This window comes from Rhinolophus hipposideros, assembly GCF_964194185.1.
Source record: "Rhinolophus hipposideros genome assembly, chromosome: 3".
NCBI classification, from domain to species: domain Eukaryota; kingdom Metazoa; phylum Chordata; class Mammalia; order Chiroptera; family Rhinolophidae; genus Rhinolophus; species Rhinolophus hipposideros.
Genome location: NC_138049.1, coordinates 17,075,454 through 17,096,409, shown reverse-complemented (window position 1 = coordinate 17,096,409; position 20,956 = coordinate 17,075,454). Strand labels below are relative to the sequence as shown.

The 20,956-nt window shown below is 32.3% G+C and overlaps 1 protein-coding gene across 3 annotated transcripts in view; it reads left to right on the top strand.

Annotated features, from left to right (window-relative positions):
- Positions 1 to 20,956, top strand: part of STXBP5 (syntaxin binding protein 5) — a 167,615-nt gene that overhangs the window by 121,813 nt on the left and 24,846 nt on the right. The window contains exons 20-22 of one of the 3 annotated variants that reach the window (XM_081032573.1): positions 4,299 to 4,358; positions 4,461 to 4,508; positions 15,183 to 15,233. The exons of 1 other annotated variant lie outside the window; for it this stretch is intronic. In XM_081032573.1, coding sequence (XP_080888699.1) covers positions 4,299 to 4,358; positions 4,461 to 4,508; positions 15,183 to 15,233 — 159 coding nt within the window. The remainder of the gene's footprint in view (positions 1 to 4,298; positions 4,359 to 4,460; positions 4,509 to 15,182; positions 15,234 to 20,956) is intronic. One more of the 3 variants, XM_081032574.1, reaches the window with a different exon arrangement.

Sequence of the window (20,956 nt, the reverse complement as noted above, 5' to 3'; positions counted from 1 at the left end):
CTCCAGTGGTGACTGTAGACAGTATAATTGTAGACTAGTTATATTCTTGTTTTTGATCAAAGTAATAGCTGATATAATTTTGTAGCTATATTAAAGAAGTTATCCTTTCTTATTTATATGTAGATCTTTATATAACCTATTTATACATTAATATCTTAGAGAGAGGAACATTAGTTTTAGTATCTTTTGAATCTCCTTAAGATTAAGAAGATCCTGAATTTATTATGTTTTTAGTGGATTGAAACTTTGCTAATGTTTAATAAGGTTGACTTCAGAATTTTAAGTACCATATTTATCAAATCATTCTGTCTGGGAATTTTCATCAACTTTCTGTTGGAAAGGTTTTTCTTATCATTAAGTAACATTGTTCTTAGACAGACTCTGATTCTTCCATAGCTGGATCTACTACATCAGGAAGAATTTTAAGAATGGGAAACATTGAGAAGTGCATTTTTACTTTACTCCCTGATATTTCAGTTTAGCATTTTCTTAGATTTAGGACTGTAAAAACTATTGTGATGTTTTTTTTAGTTGTATTTTTCTGATATCGTACAACTTAACAATTTCTTAAAATACATCCACCTTCTGGTTTTCTTAATCTTTAAATTTCGTATTTAAATTTACTCATTAAACTAATAAAACATATCGAGCCATAGGAATCGCTCACTTAATTAGCACCAAATATTAAGTTTGAACATTGGTAGAATAAAGTTTGAATGAATAATATGGAGCAAATAGCTGTATTTCCCATCTCATAGGACTAGAGTTATTTCTGATTTTGGAATTTAGAATTACAGTATCTTAATTATTGCTGTTCTTCCTGTGATTACATACAATACACTTCTGATTGTCTCACCTTCCCAAAAGCTATGTGTATGTGTTTGTCAATATGTTAAGGCTATAAGCCAAATTGAATAACATGCAACTTATTATCTTTTAATATATTAAATGACCATGAAAGGTATTTTAACAAGATTCAAGCCAAATAAATTAATACTCCTTTTTATCCTAAGCCAAACTTTGAATAGATATGTACATCTAGCAATTTGGAATAACCCAATAAGAGATAATTGTGTATATTTAAGTCTAAGTATATAAATACAAAAAGTACATAAAGGTAAAAACCTTCCAAATTCTCTCTTCTTTGTACCAGAGAAACTGAAACACCTTAAAAGTAAAAATTGTGACTTCAAAAATCATTGTTAAGTGTCAAATTCTTATCTTTAGATATAAAACTTAGTTTATTTAGTTTAGTCTTTGATTATGCTCTGAAAGACATAAGTGTTCTCTGGAGAATTATATCTGTTCCTGCGCATCAGGAAAGACTACTTTTACAAAAATAAATCAAACTTCAGTAGACACTGGTTGTGCCTGAAACGTTTCATATAGTAGGAGATAGATGTCAGTCACACATAAGTAGTAGGAAGTACAATAAAAACTAGACTAAAGTTCTGGAAAGCTATCCCTTTGACACAATATTGTTACAGCTTGTGTCACACTACTTGTGTATTTTTAAATAGTTCATAGTAATTTTTGCTACCTATCATGGGCTAGTTGTCTCTCTCTTTACACATTTGTAACCTTTTTGCCTTCATTCCTGTTAGCATTCTAATAAGGAAATAAAGGAACAACTTATTCTTCTCACCAACACATGCAAATTCTTCTAATTTAGGATGGTCAAAAAGAGAAAAATGGATGGGGTGAGTTGGAGGTGAATCTGAACAGGGGTAACATGTTATTAAAACCATGGAAAGTAGTAATTACATTACTAGCCTCAAATACTTTCTGCAGTGCCATGGGAAATAAGACAAAGACATATGACAAGTAAATAGTTAAATGATACAATATAGATTTTAAAACCAATATATTTCATAGAAAGCTGTATTAATGAGCAAGAGGAAATGGATAACTGGGTTGGAAATTGGAGTTCTTCGTAAATCCTAAGAGGAGGACCATTATTATAACGAGAAGAAGCCAGATGCCCTTTATCAAAATCAATGTGTTTACTCAAAAGAATACATACAAATGAAGAGACTTTTTTGGAAAGCTTTTAAATCTCAAAATCAAGATTTGTGATCTCAACAGTTGAGTCAGTATCAAAGCTCTACTAAAAAATAGTTTGCCTTTCCCACTTATTTTTAAATAAACCAACATAAAAATAGAAAAGTAATTCTGCCATACTGAATTAACATAGAAAATTATTTCTGCCATCTCTGTTTGATCTTTGTTTTGAAGAACTAAGATTGCTTCACTAAGCACTTTAGTAGAGTCGGAATTTTTTACTACTGCATCCAAAATGTGTGTGTGTGTATATGTGTGTGTGTGTGTGTATGTGTGTGTGTTAAAATGATAAAAAACATTTGTTAGGTTATTTCAAATTGAAGAAAACCCAGAGCCACACAGACCATGATATACATGGTACCTTCAGGAGTTGACATGTACCCTAGAAAAACAAAAAGCTGTAAATATTTTCTGTTTATTTAATCATAGTAATTTGGCAAATATGTTCAAATAGGATATGCTGGAAATATTTCTGGAACTTTTTCATGAGCTATCACAGAAGTATGACAACTTAGTGGTGGGCATATTCACTTAGGGGAAAATAAATCTATGACTGCTTGTATTTTCATTTACAGATTATGTTGCCTATTTTTAAGTTAGAAATACTAAACATTTTTATAATTTTATATTTATGTTTAGATATGTTCTCTTGCTATTGCTCTAATATCAAATATATCAAATAAAGCAAATATTAATAAATTTTGTACTTTCATGTAGCTAAGTATCAGAGATGACAATGATGTTTTAAAATATATATATAGCATCTTACTAGAACAATTACCTTCTTTAAATCTGAATTATGTTTATATGAAAAATAAGTATAGCTGTTTCCATTCCTGAAAATGTTACTGAAGTCAATGTTACTTATGTGATTTTTTAATAGGATTTATGAGGATCTATAAATGTTATTTATCAAAACTTAGATGGTTTTTAAAGAGTAATCTTTTAAGACTATTATAAAAGTAGTTGGATCTTGCCGATGTTGGCAGGTTTTACTTGATCTGAAGAGACCGTAAGGATATTTTCCACCTGGTCAAAGAAAGTACGATTTAGTTGCAAAAGGGGACGTCAAATTTGACCTTATTTATTAAGCTTCAGTACTTTCACTGGGATGAGAAAAAGAAAGAACACGGAGAAATCTTTTTATTTGATGCCAGTTATGTCCTAGGTATTTGCTTTAGCAGAAAAGTTTTATACATTTGGCAAATGTTTACTTAGAGATTTCTATAGGTGAAGTACTGCACTGAGTGGAGAGGGAATGCAATCAAATGGGGGCCCAGCTTTTCAGAAGTTCAGTCTAGTGGGAAAGGTCAGATGTGTGGAAACTTAAAATATCGGGTATTAAGTGACTAACATCATAAGATAAATATTCAGATAAAGTGTTAGGGAATTCAAGGGACAGGGAGTGATTTATTTACAGTTGAGGCGATTAAAACATTTAATGGATGAGATATTTTAACTATTATAAAGAATAAATACTTTAACTATAATAAAATTCAACTAGAATGCTACTTAGGATTGCATTTATGTAAAGGATATATGTTAGAAATTAAAGAAATACGGTGAAAAATTAGAAACCCCTTTTTAAAGGAAAATGGCAAAATCGTATAAAAATACTGGATAAACTTACTGGAAGTTATAGCTAAGATAAAATTAAATATTTAAATAAATATTTGAACATATCTATGATTATAAGTATTATCCTCAGTACTTTAAAAGTCTCTGTAGTAATGGTAGAATTTACATACTGTTTTGAAGTTTGTATCTAGAAAGCTAACTCTGAAATAAATTTTGCCAGTATAGTACTTGTACAGGATTCTTAGTTCTACTAGATAAACCTTATTCAGTTAACTAATTTCAAGACTTTTTACATTTTCTTTCAGAAACAGTTAATTAACCTCTACTCATATTTTTCTTCATCTATTCTCCAGCATATAATTTATACCAAGCTTTGGCCACATGGTTGTACCTTAATAGAAAAATTATTATATATTAGAGTTCATATTTATTTATTCTAAGGGATTGGTCTACCAGAAAGGATAATGCACTACCGACTGCTGTTCTTACTGTAATATTACAAGAATGTTAGTAACTATACCCATGACATTTCCTTGTGGCCAGTGGTATGGCAACTTGTAGAGGTTACCAGATTATTTTGTTTTGTACTTTTCCCTGTGACTTCTCAGTGTTTGTGACTGACCTTGTGCCTGTTCCTTCCATTGTCTTCATTTGTGTAGGTTCTTCATCACCACACAATTCAGATGATGAACAAAAAATGAATAATTTTATAGAAAAGGGTATAGTATCTTTATTTTAAAGTATTTAATTTTAATTTTGTTTAATTTATTTAGTGTTCTTTGAATAGATTTTGACATTTTATATCAAAATATTATTTTCAGTGAAGACCAAAAGCAGAAAGTTTTCCAAGATGGTAGCCAATGATATAGGTAGGAAATAGAAATTTCTATTTTGTTTCTAATCCTTGCTATATGCAATGCTAACTCAACACCAAAAAATGATCTAATGCATTGCATTTTGAATATATTAATTTATTTCTATATTTCTGTGCTAAACAATCTCTTGGGCTGTGTTTCTTCTAAACTCATTGGGGCAATAATATTAAAAATCAGTTAAATTGGGGTTGCAGTTCTTTCTCTGACTTTATGGTGTGAATTGTTCTATTAATTTTTATTTTTGCTTTAAATTAAAGCAGGGTTCAATTTATGCCATAAATAGTATGATTTTATACTCCCAAATTTTTTAATTTTTCTTTCCTTTAGAGTTTTATTTGTATTTTTTTCTACCTTTATTCCATCCTCCTCACATTTTCAAGACCCCAAATTTCAAGAAAATGTTTCTCTAAAAGATTGACTCTTTTAATCTATAATCTGCACTATCCTTGGGTGAAATGGGAGTTTTTTACAACTCACCCACCAAGTAAAAATGAGTGATGGAGAATATATTATTCCTTTTGATTGTTTTTATGAATATACTTGGAAATGAATTACTTAATCTAAGGTTTTCAAAGTTTTAAAATGTTGTATAAACTATATAACCAAGCTTTGGGGACATAATGAAACTAGGATTTTTTGGTCATAAAAATTTGTATATTCTCTAGAGATTTTTAAACGCTGGACAAACACCATTTTATAAAAAGAATAAATTTAATCTTTGATTTAAATCCAAAATTTTTAATATATTATTAGTATTTCCCCCAAAACTCCCACCACATATTTTTTGAATTGTATTAGATGAATGTCTAGGCAGGTAGACTAGATTTACTTTATTTCAATTGATAATTTTTAACATACAGTAAAATTAAATTTCAAAAATTCTTAAAAATAGTATCCATACTGTCTGCATGTTGTAAATTGAACCCTGTTTAGTCGTATTAACTTTGGCTGACTGTTAACACTTCTTGTCATTTTTTAAATGAGGCGGTTTATTCTTGGGCAAAGGGCTCTTCATTTATGGAGAATCAATTATTTACCTCTGTGTTTGTGGGGTTTTAGTTAATCAGTTGGTAATACTTAAGTCACTTTAATTATGTACTAGCACTATAGCATAATATTTTTCCAACAAATTTTCTTTGTAGTATATTCTAACTTAATAGTACATTCTATCTTAATAGTACTTTAGAGGTTATTTTACTGTTAAATAATATAAAAAAAATTAGAAGGGACTTTCCTACGTATAGTGTACTGAAGAACTTCTAGAACTTAGTTACCTAGGAATTTTACCTTGAAAGGGACTTTGTACATAATTAAATTTTTTGAATTTATGTCTGATTTTTGATCCTGGGGGTATAGTTCCTTTGTTAAATGTATTGACTAGTTTCCCATTTTTTCTGTGTTTTCAATAAAATACGTAGCTTGGAATATCTGAGCTTCAACATTTGAAAGACGTCAATTAACAAATTTCTTAAAAACTTGAGAAACTTGAGAGTTAGAGTGTAAAGTAATGTAAAGAATAGTTCTTTGACAACGTTCTTGCTTTTTATGTTATTGGCAAGTTTTCCTTTTTGTCATGCCAGTTTTTATAGTTACATTTATTGGGAAATATATTAACTTTGTTCAACTTTTGAAACTGTGTTAGTTACACAGTTGTACACAATTATTTTTCATCTTCAGAAACCACTGTTATATCTTCTATTTTATATATATATATATATATATATATATATATATATTTGCTTTTGTTTGGAGTCTTTCAGTGTGTTTTAGTCCCAAGATATGTCCCAAGGTATATAGAAGGAAAGTTCACTTCTAATTTTTTTTCTTCATTTAAATGGAGACTGCTGCATTTTAGACTGTAAAGCTTTTGCAGTTAACAAAAAAAAACCACACAGTTTATCTCCATGCATTAATGTTTAGTTTTGTAATAAGACTTAGCATAAAATATGCCATTGAAAAACATTAAATGACAATGCAATATTGGGGGGGGGGAAATTATAGGATTTCCTGAAGAGCTCTCATTGCAATGTATTTTCCATGTGAAGCTTATAGTGTCAAAAGCTTCCATATGAAGCTTATAGGAATCCTTGAGTATTCTGAACTCACTGTTTCCTATCATCCAATCCCATACTTGCTCTGAAGTATCCTGAACCTCATAAAGTTATTACTTCTATCTTCCTCAGTCTGCAAACATCTATAACTTCAACCTTAGGCAATTATGAAGTGGCCTAATTATGAAGTGGCCTAATATTAGTGGCCTAATTAAGTCTTGGCTCTGGTAAAAGTACCACCATGTGTGAAAGGCTGACAGAATGTCTTGGCCCTGAAACTTTGTCCCTTAGTTTCACCTACTCTTTGAAACTACCTGCCGTAGGTGTCATATTGGAGAGGGCAGGGAGAGGAAGAAGTGTGGGTTGCAGGATGCTGTTCTTACTTTAACAGCCTTAACCCATGCATGGAAACCAACAATACAGTTGAGCTAGCTGTAATGATAATGGTATTTTTTTAATATATAATTATATTTAATAATTATAATTTTCCTGGCAGTTTACCAGCCCTTTATAAATAGTTTTTCTTAATCCACTCAGTAACCTTAATGATCTACTTACTGTTGTTTCCCTGTATTACAGAAACTTGAGAGTTAGAGTGTAAAGTAATGTATCTATTGGTTACCAAGCTAGCAAATGACAGAGCCAGCATTTACCCAGGTAGCCTGACTCCACTCTTTGCCCACTTTAACACTGTACAATATTACCTCTTAAGACAATTTACTGAAGACTGTAAGGTCTCAAAAACAAATCCATTGTGTGATTTGTAACTAGATAATCTGGTTATGACCCTACTCTATCTGCATGGTAACCTGGAAAAAGATGGCTCGTAATTAAGTTCTGTCCTAACACCAGATCATGAATGCCATTTTGGTACCTGTCACCTAAACATAACATAGGGTGCCTAGAAGTCTACCTTGCTCAAAAGACCAGACTCCAGGGAAAGTAACTAGAGCAAACGGTAGAGTCCCCTAACCCACATCCTGCCTTCATTGTTTCCTGACTGGGATCTAACTCCGGTAAATGATATTGACAATGCCTGTCTTGTTTGTACATAAGAACAGCAGCCTAAAAAGACATACCTTTGGGGAGTTTAACAGCAAAAATATAGCAGAATATAATGCAATTGCAGCATCCCTAAAGAAAGGTACATGCACGTGATGCATGTATAATGATTTGTTTTGCTTATTCATACCTCATGATTAATTTTTGTTTATAAAATTTTAATGACCGATATTTCCAAAATCAATTACTTTCTTGTAGTGTTAGCGGTTTCTGTAAATCATTTAGAAAATAAGATTGGTTATCAATTTTTTTCTGCTCATTATTTATATTTTATAAAACTTTGGAAGTATAAAATTCTGTAAAACTTTTTATTGTTTAAATTTATGTAAAAATAGTCCTAAAACATATGTCTTTATGAAACTCAATCTAATTTTTATGATATCCTTATGAATAAAATATGGTCCAGATTCTAGCATTGTTGGGTAGATTTTTGTCACTACATGATTAACCTTTTCTAAAATGTATTCTATTTCATTGTGATTCTGTTTCCTTCAGAAAGTAGATTTCCAGCTGGATTCTATAGTCCACAACACTGCTCATGTCCAATTTTATTACTAATTTTCATGTAGAAGGAATGATTACAAAATTGATTACGTGACACTGTGAGAGAGAAATAATAATAGAGATTAAAGAATAAAGATTCAAAAGTACAGTGACAGTGAGTGTTGTGATAAAACAGAAATAATAGCTCCATTTAATCAATGCCTCCTAAGTTCTAGACACCTTACGAGATATTTGCATGGTAGTTGTTAATATAGGCAGTATTATACCTCCAAGACCCTCTGTATCTTTCAAAGCCCCAGTTTGCAGTTACTTGGGTAATGATTAATTATCTTTTTTAGCAAAAATTGAAGTAATTTTTAAAATCAGTTTAAAGATAATGTTCATTATTCCAAGTGCTGTTTTTAAGGAGTCCAAATGATTTCTTTTTAAAATTAAAATGTTCTGACACAACTTAAATCTTTTCTTAGTCATTGTATTCTGAGTCACTGTTTCATTAATACTACAGTTTTAAAGCAGCACAAGCCGCTTTATTTTTCAAGGGAATGAATTGAATGTCAAAGAAGTTAAGTGACATATCCAGAGCAATGTCCCGTGGTAATCACTTAGCACCAGAATCCAGGTCTCTTGACACTTGTTTTATTGTACCATGTCCCCATTTTCATGTTATGTGGTCTCTTTTTTTTGTGCTGTCTTCCCATTTCTTTTATGTTTACAAGTTGAAAAATAAATTCTTAGAAGCCCATTTCGAGTTTGCTATATGAACGAAAGGTATGTATCAAATGAAGTAAAATTTTAAGTTATAAAATTATTTCAATTCATTATAAAACTCAAATTAGTACTGATATTTTTACTTTATATTCTCCCACTATTCAACGCAAAATAAGGCTCTTATGTCTATAAAAGTTCATCTTTGTATTTAATTCACAAAATGGCATTAAAAATAGGAACTCATCTTGAAAGAGATGAGTCAAGTGTGCAGTAATGTCATTTTTACAGGTAACTAGTATTTTCTACTTTGAAATATTATTACTTACCTTTCATTGGTCAAGAATTAAATTTCACAGGCAGATATTTTAAAACCCATTACACAAACCTGAGTTCCTCTAATGAATTCTTCTTTTTCAGAATGACTAAAATCTGAAGAGTATGGCATATTTTGTATTCAAATTTTAATTATATTTTTGATGTATTTTCTATTAAGTTTTATAATAAAATCTCAGTAAAGTCTCTGTTTTGTATCCCTGTATTTAATTTTACATGCATTTATCTCTCTGTAGAATCATCCTTTTCTTACATTAGAAGAATGTACAATGATCTTTCTAAATATAACATGCTGTTTGTTCTCTAACATAAAATTCATCCAGATTAAAGTTACATGACTGAAATAATCTCTGTCAACTATTGTTTGAGCAGAACTATTAATGTGGTAATTTACGTTCTGCCATTGCTTATGGTATTAGCTACTGGGACTGTCATACCACATACGAGATGGCTTAGAAAAACAAATTTATTTTCTTTAGAACAGTTCTAGCGGCTAGAAGTCCAAGAAACCAACAGATTTGCTTTCTTCTGAGACCTCTCTCCTTGGTTTGATGATGGCTGCCTTCTCACTGTGTCTTCACATAGTCTTTCTTCTGTATACATGTACCTCTGGAGTTTGTGTGTGTCCAAATTTCCTCTTATAAGATTGAATTAGGGCCCACCCCTAATTGCCTTATTTCAACGTAATCAATCACCTTTTTAAAGTCCCCATCTCCAAATAAGGCTACATTCTGAAGTCCTGGCAATTAGGCATAAGAATTTTCAGGGAACAGTTGAGCCCATAACATTATGTTAAGTTGATGTAATACCTTTTATTCTGCAGAAAATGGACTTTGAGGTGTTGCAGAGTTTAATTATGGTGATATCCTAGACATTACATTTTATGAATTTATGGAAAGCAAAAAGAGACAGGCAAAATATTGAAGACAAAAGCTCTAGAAATTCAAGAATTAAAAGAACTTGTTACCGTCAAATCTTTACCAGACAGGTATTAGTATCTCTTTATAGGTTTTCCTTCATTTCAGGTAATAGATATGTTTTCTGTATTTCCAAACTCATCTTTTGATTAATAGGCCTGTATTTAATTTGCCCCCTTTTTCTCTTTATTTCACTTATGAAGAAATTTAGCTTTTTTCTATAGAAGTTCCAGTGACAGTTTTTGTTTATTTATTTATTCATTCATCATGTTTATTGAGCACATATTAAATGCTAGACACATACATAAATACCATATTATGCAACATAACTTCTATTCCCACACTCTTGGAATTTAGATGTTAAATTCAGTAATTGGAATGACTTTTGAAATGTGTGATAAATGATAGGAAAATTTCTATTTCTTGGTCCCACTTTCCCTCTTGGATTTTTACCATATCCTACAAGCTGATTTTTAGTCTTCTACTCTTCTGATGGTTTTATTTAATATCATACATTTCAACATTACCCCTGTAAAGAGTGGCATTGGATCTCTGCAGGTGGTGAAGGAAGTGATAAAGTGATTGTCACTTTAATTATTGAACATCTCTCAGTATAAACAAAGATCTTCATTGTTTTTTGCATCTTCTTCATACTGTCATAATAAGTCCTTTACCTTTTATTGTTGGTATGCCGTTTACTATGAAATTCATATTCTAAAAAGCTGAAGTTATAGTTCTTTGCTCCTTTCTTTTAAGAAACCTTCCTTAGAAAAATAAGATGTGGAATATAGAGGATAGAAAAAAGAAAATTACAAAGCATCTGTTTAATTTCAAAGAAGCAATATGAATCTCCATAATTGAGAAACTTTACAAAGATTTCTACAGTTGCAAAGAAATAAAAAGTACCAATAATGATGAAACTGTCATCTCTGGTGTAATGGTCCAAGCAGGCCTCTTTCCTTCAGATTTGCTTCTCTTGAACATCATGCATCTTTCCTTGGTATTGAAACTACCATTGCAAACATGATTGTTGTGATCAGGTATAACTTTATTATTCCTGCCAGGCAAGTGTAGCTCTTTACTGCTGACTCAGCCAGCCTGCTAGATATCCTCATTCAGGTTTATATAAGAAGAGAGAACAAAGACTCAAGTTAGCCTGCTGAGACAAATCTGTGATAACAGTTTTCCTCACATTGGAAAAACTTCTTTTCTGTTATTCCCATTGTTTCTCCTGTGGATAAAGGCATAGAAAAAGAGAGCAGTTTATTTTCTCTAGTGACAACGGATTTTAATGCAAGGAAGATACTGAATGTAAGGGACAAGAGTTGAAGAATACAGTCAAAGAGGAAAATACAGTTAAAGAATACAGTTAAAAAGTTGTCTTCTGAGAACTCATCCAAAGCACATGTTTTCAGTTTGAAAGCCTCAATGCAAGTTGAATAACTTCAAAGTATGAGCAGAAGTTTTACAAGTACAATGAAATCAGCTGACAAGGTCACTGAGTTGGCAAGTGCTTGTGATCCTCCTGAGAAGTAAATATATGAGCATCAGAAAATTGCTGGATAACATCTACAACCACTTCATCATAAAATTATACCAAAGTACGGAGTATAAGCCAGGACTGACGGGATGGACCTGCCCTCACGGAAGTTGACTAAACAGACTTGAAAACAAGTACATTCCCCAGAAGTAGTCACATAAAAATTCAAAAATACAAACAATGTAGCCTGAATTTCAGCTTTCGACCTTTGGTTTGTGACTTAGCCTCCCACTTTAAAAATAGTCAGAATATATAAGGCTCTTCTTTCCAGGCACGGAACAACATGCAGTCCATGACTATCATCCTTGAGAGAAAGGAAAAGCAGGTGAACCCAGCAGCCTCCCCAGCTTTCTGCCACAGAACGCTTTCCTGTTGCAGTTCAGGGTGAGGAGAATCCAAGTGGAGTTGCAGTCTCTTACACTAAGGAGACAGAGAGTGGACTTCTAGGCTGCTAAATGGACTGGAATTTGTGAGGCAGAGTGCTAGAGAGAAAGGAACTGCTCTGAGGGAAATTCCTAGATGTCTGTGGGGATTCAATGAAGGTCCTTGCCTCAGAGCTGGGCTGCACATGAGCTGAGCACCACAAAACCTAGCAGCACCCCCCTGCTGTGAGGCTGCAGACTGTGAACTCCTGGAGGGCAGGAAATGGCTGCCGCCTGGCAAATTGCTGTCATGTGCCCAATAAATAGTTAATAGATTAATAAGTTTCCCTCTACCCCTGTCCCCACCTATCATTGTTTCTCAGCTCATCAAAATTCTTCTCTATCTTTTTTTTTTTAATATTGATAGCTAGAATAAACACGAAATAACAAAGGGTAATCTTTTAACATTTGTCATTTCAAATCTATAATCTTCAAGGAGATTGCTTAAATTTATAACCAAATATAACAGCAGTGTGGCTTAAATACGACTGTTTTTTTATTAAACACTATGATTGAGTTGGTCGTGTTGTAAGTCTCCAATTGTAGTGTTTCAGGAGGAAATAATAGACTCCGTAATTAATTCATTTTGTGACATTTATTGTAAAGTTACTATATTCAGGAAATCTGCCTAGTCATTTTTGTGTGTGGTTTTAACCTCTGAATAAATGTCAAAATTAGACGAACTGAAAAATTATTTGAAAGCTGATTAGTTATAGTCCTTTTTTTCCCCACATGTTCAAGAAATTCAGTTAGTACTAGGCCAAAAATAAATAAATAAATATTTTATAAGAAGGATTAACTTAAATCTTTAAAACATTTGAAAAGTTAATATGAAAGTATTTCTAGTAGAACCCCTAAGGAAGATTAAAAGCATACACTTAGCTACTAGGAATTTTACCATAGAATTGAAGTGACGTTGGGTTGTTTATATGAATTGCTCATCTGTATAGCATTTTAAAGTTTATAAAAAAAATCATTTTATTTGCTTATTATTAAAAAATAATCACTAACGTTTATCAAATCCATACTGTGTATCAGGTAGTATGCTCAGTGCTTTGCTTGCGTCATCTTATGTAATCCTCACAACTGTGAAATTGGCCTTATTACTATCCTGATTTTACAGATGAGAAAATGTAAGGTTTAGAAAGGCAAAGTGATTGGCCTAAGGTCACACACACCTAGTAGTTGGTAGAAGTGGATTCAAACTCAGATTTGATCTGATTTCCAAATCCAGTCCCAATCACTGTACACTTCTTCCTTTTATACACTAGCTATTGAAACTTGTTCAAGAAATGTTTGTGGTGGACTTAATGTCTATACATACTGGTTTGATGAGTTAGTCTTAGCTCCTTTTGGGAAGGTGCTTTTAGTGGAGGGACCTTGCTGCTCTGAGTGTGGTCCATAGATCAACAGCATCAGCATCTTCTGGGAGCTTGTCGTAGAAGTGCAGAATCCCAAGCCCTCATCCAGGAGTACATACAGAATCTGATTTAACATTCCCAGGTAATTGATGTGCCCATTCAGTTTGATAAGCACTGGTCCTAAAGTCTTAGAATAACTTGACCAAGTCATAGTAGTGGAGTCAAGAGAGGCATCTGCATCATCAGATGCTAAAAGTATCTTGAGACTACCAGACTGATTTTTCTACTTTAAATAACAAGTACATTATACCTATGATATTTGGTGAAAATCTCTGGATTCTTTCAAAAGTGTTTTAAGATTGCATTTTACAAGACGGTATTGGAGGTATAATATCTTCTGATTTTAATGGAATTGGATATTAAATACAATAGCAACCATTTCTATGAGATCAAGTAACCATAGATTTCATTTGGCTATTTTAGTTTTGTATTACATTTAATCTTTTAACTGAGATTGATTAAGACTGGGTGAAAATGGGGAAAAAACTGATTTACATATTTGACCCATTGACCCACTAATTAGATTAATGAAGTTTAGAATTGATTTCCCCCCATCCCTTCCCAGTTTGCCTAATGCCTCTTTCCTAACACTGGATTTGTCATTTTTTTAGATGTGGAAGTTATGTACTATGACTGGATTTCTCTTTGTGTACATGGCGCCCTTATGGACTAGCAGGGTCTGTGCTTTAAGTATCTCCTAACAGTCCAAAATATAACCCAACATACACATTCATATATTAACAAATAAATGCTTTCTCAGAATTTCACATAGGAAGCACTATTCTGTTTTGCATGCACTGCCACTAACATAGCATAGTTAAACAACTCCTAACTTTAAATCATTTCCTAGATTACCACAATAACTGATTTTGAGGATGGAAAGTGAATTCCAGTAAATTTACATATAGGCTTTTTTCTTATTCTAATACCGTGTTTCCCCGAAAATAAGACCAGATTTTATATTAAGTTTTGCTCCAAAAGACGCATTAGGGCTTATGTTCAGGGGATGTCATCCTGAAAAATCATGCTAAGGCTTATTTTCTGGTTAGATCTTGTTTTTGGGGAAACACCGTACTACGTAGAGATCAAAATATCTGTAGCTTACAGTTTGTAAATACTGTAATTTTAGTTTGAGCATGGCTTTGGTTTTTTTGTTTGTTTTTCACTGAAATATAAAAAAGAGATGTTAACATTATCAAGAAATGGTTGAGCCAAATATTTTATAATGTAATCAAATAATTTGATTGTAGATGTAGGTTTGTCCTGTAGTCTAGAAATTAACTGAAAAATAATAAGTCCAGTAGCTATGAAGATGAAGAGCTAGAAAGATTTTATTATATCACTTACCCAAACTCAGTCTTATGCCTTTGTCTTTATTTGACACATCTTCCTTCTGAGAATTGACCTTCCTTCTCTTAGAAAAATCTAATCCTTTCCTGTGAACCTAAGAAATAATTAGAAGTTAGAATTTAAAAGATTTCCTTGTTGAAGTAAGGGCTTCAACCTCAGAAAAATATTACATCAAGTAAGTACAAACTTTTTAAAAAGTTGAAAATAAGATTTACTTTCCACCCGTAATATTATTAATCATTTTAATTATCTTAGCATCTAGATTTAGTAATAAACATATTCGCTTCTTACGAATGCCAGTTGGTATTAAGTATGAATCAAAGATTGTTCAGAACTTTAAAAATGCATTTTATTTTTCAGCAAAGATGTCAAGGAAGTTAAGCTTGCCTACTGACCTAAAGCCTGACATAGGTAAGTAAAAGAAAATAAAAATCCAGAGCAAACTCCCTTTAATGGGCAGACAAGGAAACCAGAAAATTTAACATTACCATAGACTTGATTTTCATCGGAAATCAAGTTTAAAATGACTAAGATGTTGAAGGATTAATACAGCTTTTAGAATGCCATGTGTAAATTATGAAAGATAATTATATTATATTTCTTCACCCTCCTCATTCTTTAGATCTAAACTAGCAAAGCAAAATAATATATTTCTTCACCCTCCTCATACTTTAGATCTAAACAAAATTTAGTATAACATTAAGATTTTTGCAATTTCAGATTAATTTCTATTAAATTGTTATCTCCCATTTAACCATCTCAAAACTTATTTTGAACTCTGCAGTTTATAAATTTATAAGAATTTAATATTTTCAAGATAAATTACTAGTTTTCTATACTACAGTAATTCTCGTATTAAGAATCATACTTTTTGTTGATAATAAGTTAGGAAATATTTCTTTTTCTATAGGACTTTATGCAGCTAGTCCATTAGGAAAGCACAGTGGATATATTCATACATTTCCTTTTGTTTTATAACCATCTCAAAAACACCTCCCTGATATCCCAGGATAGGGGAAAATGACATTTCAATAAAGATAAAAATAAAATTTCATGTAATGTAAAGTATGGTTTCTTTTTAAACTCGTTTTTTTTTTTTTAATTTATTTATTGGGGTGACAATTGTTAATGAAATTACATAATTTCAGGAGTACAATTCCGTATTACATCATCAATAAATCCCATTGTGTGTTCACCACCCAGAGTCAGTTCTCCTTCCATCACCATATATTTGATCCCCCTTACCCTCATCTCGCTCCCCCCACCTCCCTTACCCTCTGGTAACCACTAAACTATTGTCTGTGTCTATGAGTTCTTGTTTCTCATTTGTTTGTCTTGTTTTTGGTTTATATACCACATATCAGTGAAATCATAGGGTTCTCTGCTTTTTCTGTCTGACTTATTTCGCTTAGCATTATTCTCTCAAGATCCATCCATGTCGTCACAGATGTTCCTATATCATCTTTCCTTAACGCTGAACAACCATTGTGTATATATACCACAACTTCTTTATCCATTCATCTATTGAAGGACATTTTGGTTGTTTCCATGTCTTGGCCACCGTAAACAAAGCTGCAATGAACATTGGAGTACACGTGTCTCTATAGAGAAATGCTTTTATATTTTTGGGGTAGATACCCAGGAGAGCGATTGCTGGGTCATATGGTAATTCTATTCGTAATTTCTTGAGGAACCTCCACACTGCCTTCCATAGCGGCTGCACCAGTCTGCATTCCCACCAACAGTGTATGAGAGTTCCTTTTTCTCCACAGCCTCTCCAACACTTGTTGCTATTTGTCTTGTTGATGATAGCCATTCTGACTGGGGTGAGGTGATATCTCATTGTGGTTTTTATTTGCATTTCTCTGATGATTAGTGATGTTGAGCATTTTTTCGTATGTCTATTTGCCATTTGTAAGTCCTCTTTAGAGAAATGTCTCTTCAGGTCCTCTGCCCATTTTTCAATTGGGTTGTTTGTTTTTTTGTTGTTGAGTTTCATGAGTTCCTTGTATATTTTGGATATTAGACCCTTATCGGAGGCACTGTTTGCAAAAATCTTCTCCCATTCAGTCGGTTGCCTCTTTATTTTGTCGATGGTTTCTTTTGCTGTGCAGAAACTTTTAAGTTTCATATAGTCCCATTTGTTTATTTTAGCTTTTACTTCCATTGCCTTTGGAGTCAAATTCATAAAATGCTCTTTGAACCCAAGGTCCATAAGTTTAGTGCCTATGTTTTCTTCTATGCAGTTTATTGTGTCAGGTCTTATGCTTAAGTCTTTGATCCATTTTGAATTAATTTTAGTACATGGTGACAGATAACAGTCCAGTTTCATTCTTTTGCACATGGCTATCCAATTCTCCCAGCACCATTTGTTGAAGAGGCTGTCTTTTCTCCATTGTATGTTTTTAGCTTCTTTGTCAAAAATTATCTGTCCATATTTATGTGGTTTTATTTCTGGGTTCTCAATTCTATTCCATTGGTCTATGTATCTGTTTTTCCGCCAATACCATGCTGTTTTGATTATTGTAGCCCTGTAGTACAAGCTAAAGTCAGGCAGTGTGATACCTCCAGCACTGTTCTTTTTTCTTAAGATTGCTTTGGTTATTCGGGGTCTTTTGTGGTTCCAAACAAATCTGATGATTTTTTGTTCTATTTCTTTAAAAAATGCCATTGGGATTTTGATGGGGATTGCATTAAATCTGTATATTGCTTTGGGTAATATGGCCATTTTAACTATGTTGATTCTTCCAAGCCATGAGCACGGAATGTCTTTCCACCTCTTTGTGTCTTCTTCAGTTTCTTTCAAAAATGTCTTATAGTTTTCAGCATATAAATCCTTCACATCCTTGGTTAAATTTATTCCTAGGTATTTTATTCTTTTTGCTGCAATTGCAAAGGGAATTGTTTTTTGTATTTCTTTTTGTGAGATTTCATTGTTAGTATATACGAATGCAATGGACTTTTGTACGTTGATTTTGTAGCCAGTAACTTTACTGTATTCGTTGATTGTTTCTAACAGCTTTTTGGTGGAGTCTTTAGGGTTTTCTATATATAGTATCATGTCATCTGCAAAGAGTGATATTTTAACTTCTTCATTCCCAATTTGGACACCTTTTATTTCTTTCTCTTGCCTGATGGCTCTGGCAAGGACTTCCAACACTATGTTGAAAAGCAGAGGTGATAGGGGACAGCCCTGTCGTGTTCCTGAACGTAGAGCAAAGGGCTTCAGTTTTTCACCATTAATTATGAGATTAGCTGAGGGCTTCTCATAGATGGCCTTTATTATGTTAAGGTATTTTCCTTCTATACCTATTTTTGTTTTTTTTTTTTAATTCCAGAAATTTCTATTGCCTTTAATGGAAGAAGTCTAGCTGTGTAAGGATTATTTTACCCATCTTTGTCTTAGCTATAGCTATATTTTCTCCTTTGCATTTGCTCATCCACCTCATCTTCTCACTATTCTGTGTATTCCTTGACTATCTTTTTATACATATTGCAAACTTAGGTATTGGTTAATTTCACCATACTAATTTTAGCATTTCTAAGTCATATACTTGTATCAGTTGTACTGATAGAAAGCATGTGATTACAAGTAGGCATCTTCTGCTGGCATCAATAAAAGGTTACATTCCTGAACATAGGAACAATAATTTAGTAGAAACCTGTAGCATCACTGGTATCAAGGGAATAAGAATTAATCCTACAATGTAGGATAACATGTTTTGAAAAGGGCATAGTTCCTTTCACAATAAAAATGAAAGACATAATTTAAACCCCAGTGTATTTTTTTTTCCGAGAGGATCCAGAGTTTTCATCTTGACTCTCAAAGAGGCCCATGATTTCAATAGTATTAACTATGACTAGTTAAAATAGTTTTGTATCTTTTAGTGTCTTAAAAATCTGAGAAAATACATGTAGAAGTGCTTTTAAAATTAGTAGAAATATCATAATCACGTATTTTTTAGAAGAATAGTTATAAATTGTGTAATAATTTAATCAAAGTGTGTATTCCATGTTTTCATAGATCATCTTTAGTTTATGTTTTAGCTTGTGTGCTCATGTATTCCAGTGTCCTAAGCCAATTATAACTTTGATTGATATGTGCCTTGAAATAGTCTCCATGTTGCCTAAGTAATTTCTCTTCAAGTCATTGTGACGCTGAACTATTTTTTTGGTAAAGATTCTTTGCTGGTGTTTACATTGGCTGGGGAGACAATGGGGAAAAACAACTATATTGATAGGCTCACACTGCCAGATGTTGCTGAAGCAGCCGAGGTTGTAGGATTGTACTTGTGAGTAGAATTGACTTTTGCTTCTGAAGAAATTGTGCTACACTACACTTTGACTGTAGCCTCACCATTCCAAATTCCATGGTCCACAACTCAGGAACTGTAGGTGATGTTGTTAGACTTCTGATGTCACTTTTCAAGTGTCAACCACAGGAGGCAAAACATCTAACTGTTATATACCTTGATGGGAGTTAGTTTTTGTCCTTATTTTGCTCTGACCACATTCACCTCTTAGCATTTAGTTTTAATTGGGGGAATATAGAATTTTTGTGCATTAGACTCTGTGGGAAAGAGACAATGTTATACACAATGTTCTAGGAATCCAGAGAGTAACATGAGAGCAATGATTTTTTGACATGGTTGTATCAGCTAGAGATCGATGGAGGTATTAATGACAAATTTTATCTGAGTTTTAGATATACCAGAAGACCACATGTTCAAGGTTGTGTGTGTGTGAGTGTGTGTCTAAAGACTGAACTTCAGTATTCAATAATAATAAAAACCCTTCACTTGTATGATATGGGTGGTATGCCTAACCCCAGGTCTATCTGGAGTTGTCTAACAAAGTTTTCGACTTGGACATGGGCACAAATCCCAATTCTTCTATTAACCAGGTTTGTCATCCGGGGCAAGTCGTTTAACCTGTCTGAGCCTCTGTTTTATTATTTGTTAAATTGTGATGATAATAGTTTTCAGAGTTGTTATGTGGATCCACAGAATGATAATGGGAAGTGTTACAATAGTGAACAGCACATGATAGGCTTTGTTTAGTGGTAGCTATTTTCATTTCTGCTCTTGTACTAGAATTAAAATTAAAATTTTGATTCCATGTGTTTAACTTGACCAATTTCTAAAATTTAAGCCACAGACACCCACAACATCTAACTTAATAGCAGTCAGTGGAAGTTGTAGCTCATGAACTGCTGGAAATTCTAACTTGTTTCCAAACAGTTGTAGACAGATAATATAAGCAGTCTAAGTCAAAGTTCGAAGTTGGTTCTGATTCACTTTATTTTCCCATATTGATAAACTTTAGCAGTTTCTTTGGTAATCTAATTTTTATAAGAAGGCATATATTAAAAATGCAATTGTAGTTTATGAATTTTGTATAATTAAATTAGTCCATTAAATTAAAACACTTTATTTGGCTTGTAAATTAACATTTGAAGTATAGATGGTTGTGAATCACCTATTTTAATTTTAACAGATACCAGTACAAGTTTTTACACAGGTCAATTTACATTGAAGTTTATTTCGTAATATAAACTTACCAAACTTTCTTGCATCATTGAGTTTTATTTTTATTACTAGGGCACAATTGAAGATATATGTTCATTCATGTTGTATGTATATGTTTTATTAAAATACAAATTAAATATTTTTATCATTGGATAATAAATTTAAAATTTCTGTTACTTTATAAAAATAACTTTGGAAATTATAAAGAGTTAACATTTAACTCAGTATCCTGTGACAGACTTATCCAGTAATGAGCTATTATTGATGTAAAGTTGTTTAATTTACATATCCTTTTATACTGTGTCAGGAAGTGCAATCTCAGGGGGAAAAAAGAAGAAGAAAAAGAAAAACTCTTTATAGAGAAAAGAAAAACATATATGTATATGTATATATGTTTTTCTTTGTGTTTTATATATATATCTTTTTTTTGCGTTTTTGCCTGAGATTGCACTTCCTGACACAGTATAAATATATATGTATATATATTTATTTTTTAGAAACTGTAGTCAGAGATGACTTCATGCTATTGTCATAGCTAGTAGCTTAATTGTTTTCAGAGGCTAACTGTAATCAAAATTACATTGTATATAATTATTTGGGGGAATA